General features: G+C 35.5%; 1 protein-coding gene across 3 annotated transcripts in view; it reads left to right on the top strand.

Moving 5' to 3' along the window:
• Hcf (Host cell factor) overlaps positions 1 to 9941 on the top strand; it is a 14709-nt gene extending 4768 nt beyond the window's left edge. Inside the window, exons 2-11 of one of the 3 annotated variants that reach the window (XM_018507360.1) lie at positions 2203 to 2910; positions 3144 to 3289; positions 3371 to 4882; positions 5006 to 5189; positions 5274 to 6616; positions 6699 to 6926; positions 7041 to 7419; positions 7489 to 9011; positions 9487 to 9549; positions 9700 to 9941. In XM_018507360.1, the coding sequence (XP_018362862.1) occupies positions 2203 to 2910; positions 3144 to 3289; positions 3371 to 4882; positions 5006 to 5189; positions 5274 to 6616; positions 6699 to 6926; positions 7041 to 7419; positions 7489 to 7616 (4628 nt within the window). In that variant the 3' untranslated portion in view covers positions 7617 to 9011; positions 9487 to 9549; positions 9700 to 9941. Of the gene's footprint in view, positions 1 to 2202; positions 2911 to 3143; positions 3290 to 3370; positions 4883 to 5005; positions 5190 to 5273; positions 6617 to 6698; positions 6927 to 7040; positions 7420 to 7488; positions 9550 to 9699 lie in introns of all 3 variants that reach the window. The other 2 variants (XM_018507361.1, XM_018507359.1) reach the window with 2 other exon arrangements.
• Positions 9942 to 10406: the final 465 nt, after the last annotated feature.

The raw sequence follows: 10406 nt of genomic DNA, 5'->3' as shown, positions 1-10406 counted from the left end.
GAGGGCAAAACCAAACATATTAAAGAACTTTATAGTTGCATAGCCACTTTTTTTACTGAACTCAACCAATAACACTCGTTAATTAGCTTTTTAATGTTATATTTAGAGTCCGACCGAAACTGAAAACAATCACTCATTACGTGTCAGTTTCGACACCATATAGCTCTTTTTCATAAATATTAATTTTAATATGTGTAATTATTACAAAATAGAAAATATATAATTCGCTCGTATAAATTTCAACAATAAATAAGCAGACTGTATCCTTTATTATTCTTTTATAACAATTTCACGAAATGTTTCGACTGTACTAAGTCCTCTCATCTGCCGTGTTTATAAATAAATAAAAAAATAAAAACCCCGAAACAATAATTTAAATAGACATTAAACTTAAAATTAATTTTGATAACGGTATCGAATCATCTCATCCAACAATCACACAATGTATTATAAATCCAACCATGTTATACTGAGTCAAATTATAAAACGTATATCAAAAGTAGATCCAAACCAATTCTTCGGTTAACAGCGAGAAAGAGTAGTCAATGTGATCAAAAAAGAAAGTCCAGTCAATAATTCAGTGGTAACATTATTTCCAATTGTATAAGATGGTTGTATATTCGATACAGCAGATATACATATGTAACATCCACGTGGTGCAGAGCGAATAAGCGGAGTGATATAGCAGTCGACATATTAAGTCCTATTCCCCATGATCTTTCTTACTTTAACTTATCTTTGCACATGTATTATCTAATTTTCTTAAAATTGTGAACGATCTTCACTAGACGGCTGTTAAATCGCAAATACATTGATTGTTGGATGAAATGATTCGATACCGTTACCGAAATTAATTTTAAGTTTAATGTGTATTTAAATTATTGTTTCGGGGTTTTTAGTTTTTTATTTATGTATAAACACGGCTGATGAGAGAGGACTTAGTACAGTTGAAACGTTCCGTGAAATTGTTATAAACGAATAATAAAAGTTTACTGTTGACACCTTTTATAGCTCGGTTTTGAATTGATCTGGTAGAGTCTTCTTATTTATTGTGTAATTATTGTTTCAATAATTAAATTATGATGTTTATGAAGGTATTTATATTCTGTGGCCAAAATTGACACTCAACCAAAATTTCGATTTTTGATTTCGGCCAAAATTTAATTATTGTTTCAATAAATTATGATGTTTATGAAGAAAAAGTACATGGTATATGCGCGTGTTTATACATATGGCCTTTAAAGGATTCCTAATTTATAATTTTGATTTCGGTTACAGTTAAAATTGACATGTAGTCGAGTGTTTCAGTTCAGTTTCGGCAAAAGTTTCAGTCAGACTCTAGTTGTGTATTATACTTTCTGTACTATTAAAATATAATTAACATACACCCAAACGTTGAAAAGATAAAGAGAAAAGATATAAAATATAATTGATTACGTATCTTAAAATGAAGTGAAAATTACAAAAATATGTAAGTTCACTAAATGTTACCCCAGTTAAATTAAGAAATTATAATAAATATTCTAGTGTGCACAGTCAGCAACTAAAAGTGCAATACTTTTTTAAAGGTAGGTTTTGGAATGCAGCCTATTCAAGTGATTGGTTCTTTCTTATGGATCCATAAGTAACAGCTAATCGCTTGGTGAACAGGCTGCATTCCAAAAGTTGTTGAAAAAAATGTGTTGCAATTTTTTAGTTGCTGACTGTACATACATTAATTCACTCACTTTTATCATTTTCACTTTATTTGAAATCAACCTTTACATCCTATGGATGGTATTCATAGTCTAATTTTGTATATAAGATCGTTTTAAAATAAGTTTAAATAGTATTAAAAAAATTAAATAGTATTAAATTTTTTTATTAACTTATACATTTTATGTTTAAATTATTTAAAACATTTTGCAAAATCTCTCAAATTACCTGTTTGAAATATTTGTATTGTTATGTATATAATTTTGTATAAAAATGTAAAAAAATACGGATAGCATATATGTATATAAAGTAACATATAACAAAATTTATATTTCTTACATTTATATACACTTGCATATTTATGTACCACTAATAAGAAATAGAAGGAGAAGATTATTACCTTATATTGTATTAAAAAATTTACATAGAATAAAAATATATATACGTAATATAAATTTTGCAATCTAATCTTGCATGAAGATATTTATACAAGGTATATCTTTGCAGCAACAAATCAGTGGTTTGTGCCTTCGACGAAGGGAGACATTCCTCCAGGTTGTGCAGCATATGGCTTCGTTGTCGATGGCACTCGCATCTTTGTCTTTGGTGGAATGGTGGAGTATGGCAAATATTCCAACGAGTTGTATGAACTACAAGCGAGTCGATGGGAGTGGAAACGTTTGAAGCCAAAGCCACCTAAGCATGAACCACCACCATGTCCACGATTAGGACATAGTTTTACCCTTATTGGTAATAGGGTCTTCCTTTTTGGAGGTCTGGCGAATGACAGTGATGACCCGAAAAATAATATACCGAGATATTTGAATGATTTGTACACGCTCGAACTTCTTCCTAATGGCCATACAGCCTGGGATGTGCCGCAAACGCATGGACACGCGCCACCTCCTAGAGAATCCCATACCGGAGTGGCATATACCGATCGTACCACAGGCAAGTCTTGTCTGGTGATCTATGGTGGCATGAGCGGTTGCCGTTTAGGTGACTTGTGGTTCCTCGATGTTGATTCGATGACTTGGAACAAGCCAGTGGTTCATGGACCTACCCCTTTACCACGGTCACTCCATACTGCCACTTTAATCGGTCATCGAATGTATGTATTTGGGGGTTGGGTGCCATTGGTCGTCGACGACGTTAAAGTCGCGACACACGAGAAAGAGTGGAAATGCACAAGCACGCTAGCATGCTTGAATTTAGGTAAGTTATATTTTATTTTATATATATATATATATATATATATATATATATATATATATATATATATTGATAGTGTTATATAAATTAAAGTAATCTTTAAATTGCTAAAATTATTTAGCCAATAAAAGATGACAAAATTTTACTGTTGAACATAGAATTTGATATATTAAATGGATAATCTAATCAATGCACAGTTTAGAAGATAAAAATGTTATTAAATGTTACTGTTTCAGAAACTCTCACTTGGGAACAACTGACCGTTGATTCCTTGGAGGAGAATGTTCCTCGTGCTCGTGCTGGTCATTGTGCAGTTGGTGTACACAGTAGACTTTATGTATGGTCTGGTAGAGATGGTTACCGCAAAGCTTGGAATAATCAGGTTAGAGTTAATTAGAATAGCATGACTTTTGATTGGATGATATACTGTTGTATTAACGATACAATTCTTTTTTTGGTCTAGGTTTGTTGTAAAGATCTGTGGTACCTTGAAGTCAGTAAACCAGCGGCACCTTCCAGAGTTCAGCTGATTAGGGCTTCCACGCAATCGTTGGAAGTCAGCTGGACAGCAAGCCCGTCCGCGCAATACTATATTCTTCAAATACAAAAGTATGACATGCCTCCAATAGCGGCAACTGGTAGTGCCTACCCGTTGGTAAGCGCACCGACGCCGACTGCGCCTATCGTCAGCACTCCTGTTGCGGTAACAACCTCTGCAATGGTAGCAACTCCTACTGTACCTGTCACATCTCCGCCTGTGACTACTATTGCCGCTCTTCCATCGACTACCCCCCCTGTTGCTGCTGCCGTCAGAGCATCCGTTGCAACAGCTGTGGCAACGGCAGTAGCAACTCCATTACGAGTTCAAAGTGCAAGTCCTGTGCAAAAACCAGTACCATCGCAAGCAGTGCAAAAGTCGACAAGTCCTATAACCCCGAGAGTCGCAACCGGTAACGTCATACGTATTCGGTCTCCTCTGGTCACTTCCTCAGCAGCAGTGGCTACAGCAGCAGTGGCAGTGGTTACCACTGAGCAACAACAAACAACTGTTACTACTATCACTACTACCACTACAACTACGGCTGGTCAAACGCCCGCTGCCATGTCTGGAATCGCTGCTTTGGCCGCAGCCGCAGCAGCCACTCCAAAAATTACTATGAACAATGTTTCGATTGTGCCACAAACTGCAGTTGCGGCTGCGACTGCATCCAATACTATCAGAATGAAAAACGTACAACCGGGGCAGCAAATACGTTTCGCTGCACCTGGCGCGACAGTGTTGCGCACTGCTTCACCACAGCAGAGCAAGCAGATCATATTGCAAAAGCCCGGCCAAAATATAGCCGGTCAGCCACAGATTGTGCATCTTTTGAAAGCTGGACAAGGAATGGTGGTACCTAAAGTAAGCCTCATCCCAGGCAAAAGTGTCCAAGCAACCGGCACGAAACCTCTTAATCAGGGACCGACAATACTGCGATTGGTAAATCCTAATACGGTTGCGGGATCAAAAATCCTCACGACTATGAAAACGTCCAACATAGTAGCGATGAGCAAAGGACAGAACATTACGGGCAAGCAAACCATAATGATCACCAAACCGACAGGAAACAGTGGATTAGTCGGCAGAACCAACCAATTTATCGTTGTTACCACAGGCTCTGGTCTAAGAGCTGTACAAGCTGTAACAACATCACAAGCTGGTGCAGGACAAGGAGCTACTTCTGTAGCTACTCCCGTAAATGTTTTACCATTATCAGCTACCAATCATGTCACGAATCAACAAGGTGTCAAAATGATTGTTGTTTCCTCTGGTGCAATGGGTGGTGGAACGGCTGGAAAACCTTTAACCATTACAGTCCCAGGACAAGGTGGTGTACCAAAGACAGTGACTATTGCTGCAAAGACCGGTGCGCAAACCATCTTTAATACTGGCAAGAATCAACTCGTTACAGTACCACAGATACAAAAGGCACCTGTAAGTGTAACAAGAAATATCTTTTTATTTATGTATTTTTTTACAAGATATGAATTAAATTATTATTAAACAATATGATAATTAGCATATAAGAATTCTTTATAAGTATTTGTTAAACTGTAGGAAGCCGTAGCTGTATCTGGAAAACCAGTGACTTTACAAATGCCTGCGGGTATAAGCGCAAAGACGGTGACGCTTTTACCAACAAGTAGTAGCTCCATAGTAACTACTTCTAGCGCGTCAGATTCAATAGACGCTAGTAAAATGCTATTTGTTTCATCGCAAAAACAACCATCGGCTTCTTTAGGTGGGTAAAGTTATATTGCGATATATAACATAAAATGATGAAAATTATTATGACATTAATATACACGATAAAATAATATTTCAGCATCTACTTCTGATGGCCCCGCTACTACCGATGCTGCATTAGCTGCATTAGCGGCAGAAGCTGGTCTGATAGATCCGGTTCAGGAATCATCTGGTGGTTTATCATTCATGGTAGCCACGGATGATGGTGCCAGCGGTGATGATAAAATGGAGGATAGCTGTAATGGTAACGAGGCAACCACAGCGGCTGCTTTAGTTTCTCAGATGGGTGCAGGAGAACCAATGCAAGTCGACGGTGACGGAAATTTTGTGCTTCCGCAAGTAGATGGTCCGATAGACGATCTCTTACTAGAAGATGAAGAAAAAATGGATATAGATGAAGAACCTGCTGCGGAAAATGCTACCGAATCGTCTAACGCTGAATCGTCAGAAGTAACAGAACAAAATGTTGATGTATCTGAAAATATTCAAACGGAAGAATCGGCTGTAAAAGAAGTTGCCGAGGCTGGAGAAAAGAATGAAGAAGCGACAACAGCCGATCTTCCTGAATCGATTACTACTAGTGAAACCGAGAAAGCTGAAGATGTTGATAATTCATCAGTAGATGATAAAGCAGCTATGGAAATTAATGCTGATGATTCAGAGTTACCAAGTGAAAAAGAAGAGATGAAGGATTCTCAGTCAGTAGTCGATGATGAAAAAGTAGTAAAATCTGAATTGCCTTTAGTACAATCAGCCGTTGAGGCTTCATCCGAACAGACTTCTCTAACGGACGTTGTGAATCCAATAACGGAAATCGACGAAACTCAGCAAGATGAGGATAGCTTGGTGAAAGACATTAAGTGTGAATCGTTGTCTGAAAACGAAAAATCGCTAATATCTGAAAATCTTACCGAAGACACGGATGCATCGCATCAACCCCAAGACGAGACTCAGAAAATTGAGATAAAAGACGAAATTGAAGACCTGGAATCTGATCTTCCAACCGAGAGTTCTCTTATAAAATCGAACGAAGATGATGAACCGATGATTACTGATAACAGTACATCGATTGCGGCAGATAATGTAATAACTCCCGTTATTATACCAACCATTCAAATGAAATCAGAGCCGGAAGATGAATTTATAAAACACGAACAGGCTATATTGCCCGATTTGCCCATTTCACCGATCAATGGTGTCGCTGCACCTGTTGAGAAAGAAATGGAAAAAGTACGTACTCCTATGAAAATGGAGTTAAAGGATGACTTTGTCATTTCAAAGAAAGAAAATCTTCAAAAAGAGAAACAAGATAAGATTAATGATGCCAGATCAGAAACAGGAGATGATTCAACAGCTTTGACAACATTAGCTACTGCTGCTTTAGGATCGGCAGAACCAACGATGAAAATAAAAAATGAACAGGTAGATTTTATTAATTGTCTGTATCATTTTATTATTTTGTTAAATGAAATACAAATGTTATTAACTGTTTTTTTTTTTATAGAGCGAAGAAGAAAAGAAAGAGGCAGAATGGTATGATGTGGGAGTGATAAAAGGAACTAGTTTTACTGTTCAGCATTATTATCTTTCTGGTGATGAGCCATTGGATGTAACACAGAATTTGACAATGGATGTTTTTAAAGGAAGAACTAAAATAGCAGTAGAACCTGGAACTGCCTACAAGTTTAGAGTTGCCGCTGTGAATAGTTGTGGACGAAGTGCTTGGAGCGAGGTAACCAATTCAATTCTATATTTAGCGATATTCGATAAGAAGAAAAAGAAGTTTTTTCAACAGAAAAAAAATCAAATCTGCGAATTTGATTATGAACCCTTACTTTCGTTATAGGTAGCAGCATTCAAGACGTGTCTTCCGGGATTCCCGGGCGCACCGAGTGCTATAAAGATATCAAAATCCATAGACGGTGCACAAATTTCTTGGGAACCACCTTCTAGTAACGTTGGGCCCATTCTCGAATATTCCGTCTATTTGGCAGTGCGAAGTACCGCGTTGAACAATGACGGAGAACCAAAAACAGTTGTATCGAATCCAAATCAGTTAGCTTTTATTAGAGTTTATTGCGGTTCGAGTAATTCTTGTTCGGTGAACAATAGTGCCCTTAATGCCGCTCACGTGGACACCACTACGAAACCGGCCATAATCTTTAGAATAGCAGCACGAAACGACAAAGGATACGGACCAGCTACTCAAGTCAGGTGGTTACAAGGTTAGTCGCGCGATTTGTCTTAACGAATTTTTTCAAAGGAATACACATGAACAAACACTTTGTTATTAGCAGATCCAACCACTGCAGTAAAAAGTAATTCGCAAGCGAAGAGACCCGCTAGCACAGATCTACGCTCGCAAGTGACTTCTCCACAGAAGAAAATGAAAACAGAACCACCTAGTGATAATTTCTCGTGAGCCTGTTATCTCCCTGGCCTCGTACAGCCGAAACTCCCATAAGCAACGCTACTCATTATTTAATTTCTATATGCCTAACAACGATAATGAAATCAATGTATTATCAGCTAAATGACGTGATATACAAGTAAGCGAAAGATATGAACGTGCGATAAGAAATGACGAGGTGGAAGGAGAGAGAAAGAGAAAGAGAGAAAAAAAGAGGTATCCGTAGACTCAACCTATGTGTAAGAATTGGAAGAGCATAGTATTCTTTAGTGTTCAGTATGAACGTCAACGTCTTTCTGTACTACGTTTCTTACTCGCTGTCATCCTATTTTTTCGTAAAAGTGCGCAAGAATCTTTTTCGTAAAGACATAAGTACCGTTAATGCGACATGGTTATTTTTTGGAGTTAAGTAAGTTTTTTCCATGTTTATAGCGTTTTCTAACGGACGGTACGACATATCGCATCTAAATGCTCATACTTGCATCACGTAAAAACACGGCTGGCATGTTCATTTACGATTTTTTCATTATCTGGCAACAGATGAGTTCAATGTATGACACTATATGGGAATGAATAACCGAACAGAATTTTTGTTCGACATTTTACATATTTGTTTACAACAATTCTATATATATGTTTGACAAAGTCTATTTTAAACATCCAAATTCTTTATAATATATTTATCATTGATGGAGTATTTGCATTCTTTTTGCATTCACCATTATATGCAGAGTAAGCTCGCTTTGAAATGTAGGGTATTTAGTGTACATAAAATTCCCGCACTGAAAAAATGTGTTTATCGTATTCTGAAGTAATAAAATACTTTTTGATAAGATAGAATAATTGGGAGATATATATATTGTCTAACCTTGATTAATCTCCTATTTCAATCTGCTCGTTTATGTTTTAGTTTCACGCAGTAACGGAAGCTTTTATTGATTCAGATCATCGATCCAGTTTTACGTGACGATCGGTGCTATATATTATTCCGATACTTTTGTGTTACTGCCAAATGCGACAGGAATATGTTATCGATACTAAGAAGCATCCCGTAATATAAAATCATCTATTAAACATGTGTAATATTAAGTTACTTATATGCTTTTGTCAAACAATTGCAACGATGCAGAGATATTTTGTATAATATAACTATTAAATGAATTATATTATATATGTAATTAATGAATATCTTTAAGAATCGGGTACTAGGATGGTTATTCATATTTTAGTGGATAAAAGAAAACTTCACACACGGAAAGTTAAGGATATTTTTAGACAGCAACGAAACAATTGTTTGAATATTGATATATCTGAATAACTAGGCTGTATGTCCTTAACATAAATTCTAATCTTTTATAGCTCTAAGACAAATAGCAAATATTTGGACAATTAATGCGCGAAGGAAAGGTAAGAGAAAAAGATACAATATCATTTTAGAAAAGAACACATGTAATAGCCCTCTAACACTTTTTTTGAGCATAATATTATATTTTAATCAAAATACTAGATAAGCTTTTGATAAGTGGAAAAGTTTATTACGAAAGCTGTCGGTAGTCTCACTTCTCTCGGTTGACTTTGGGGCTATGTTGAAGCTGCAATAATTTAAGCGTATATTTTTATTTTAGATTATCCATATCATATGCTTTCCGTTATCCTTATATATCATAAGCAAATAGAACACCATTTACTAACACGGCGTCCCAAACGCTCAATTTGTTATATTGACGTTTTACGTTTGCAAAGTTTACTAGGAAATCTGTATGTTATAGAAAGATTATCTCCCACCATGGAGGGTACTCTCGTAGTACCAAACAATTTTAAATTAAATATACAATTGCAATTGTTTATCTTTTACATGAATTCTTATACTCGACATCTTTAGAAACATTGCCTGGAAATGCAGATGAAGACATAGTGTGTATAATGTAAATGGGATAACTAAATGGTATATACTTTTAAATGCATTGTTTTAAGATTGTTTGTGCTGATCCTTTATGTTAAAAAAAAAACGAGAAAAAAATAGAACGACTATCTGTATATCTAATCAATAAGGAGTTATCAGCTGTTTAATTTTGTTTATATATTTTGTTGACAGGAGATGACACTAATCTGTATCTGTGTCTGTACACACAAGTCTTGTGTATAAAAATATCTTGGATTATCACTACACCATGCGTCTCACCGGTATCCCTTTCTTTGTAAATCGCCTGCTACTCTACTGCATTTATACTCTTCACCGAAGTATGTCGTGCAAATAAATATAGATAAATTTCTTATACGATATACAATCTTTACCTTCATTATGCTTTCTATACTTTATACCAGATTGTATGAATTATGGACACTAGAAAAAAAACAATATTTTGTATTCTTATAAAAATGTATACATGAATTATGCTTGAAAATTGAACTAACATTTACTTGATTTTAATTTAGTCATTTTTCTTATAGTAATTAACTTTTTACTTTCTGTATTATAAACTTTCCATTTCACAAACTTGTATTTTGTTTTTTCTTTATGTATAAACACTATAAATAATACCATAAATTTTATTGCAAAAATACAGCGACAACAATAAAAATATTACAAAATTTATTACAGTTATTGATACCTTCAAAATATTTTGTGTTATCTTTTTGAGAATTAATGTCTTGTTTGGCAGTAACGAATCATACATATTTATTTAATTCTTGTCTCATTTTATTCAATCATAATCGAGCAGAACTGTTATAAAAGAAAGAACAAACACTAATAGAATTGTTACGTTTCCTACTGATATTAATGATGATTTAAAAAAATAA

This window comes from Trachymyrmex cornetzi, unplaced genomic scaffold (assembly GCF_001594075.2).
Source record: "Trachymyrmex cornetzi isolate Tcor2-1 unplaced genomic scaffold, Tcor1.1 scaffold237, whole genome shotgun sequence".
Classification (NCBI taxonomy): domain Eukaryota; kingdom Metazoa; phylum Arthropoda; class Insecta; order Hymenoptera; family Formicidae; genus Trachymyrmex; species Trachymyrmex cornetzi.
Note: the sequence above shows the minus strand (reverse complement) of the source record. Positions and strands in the feature narration are given on the sequence as shown.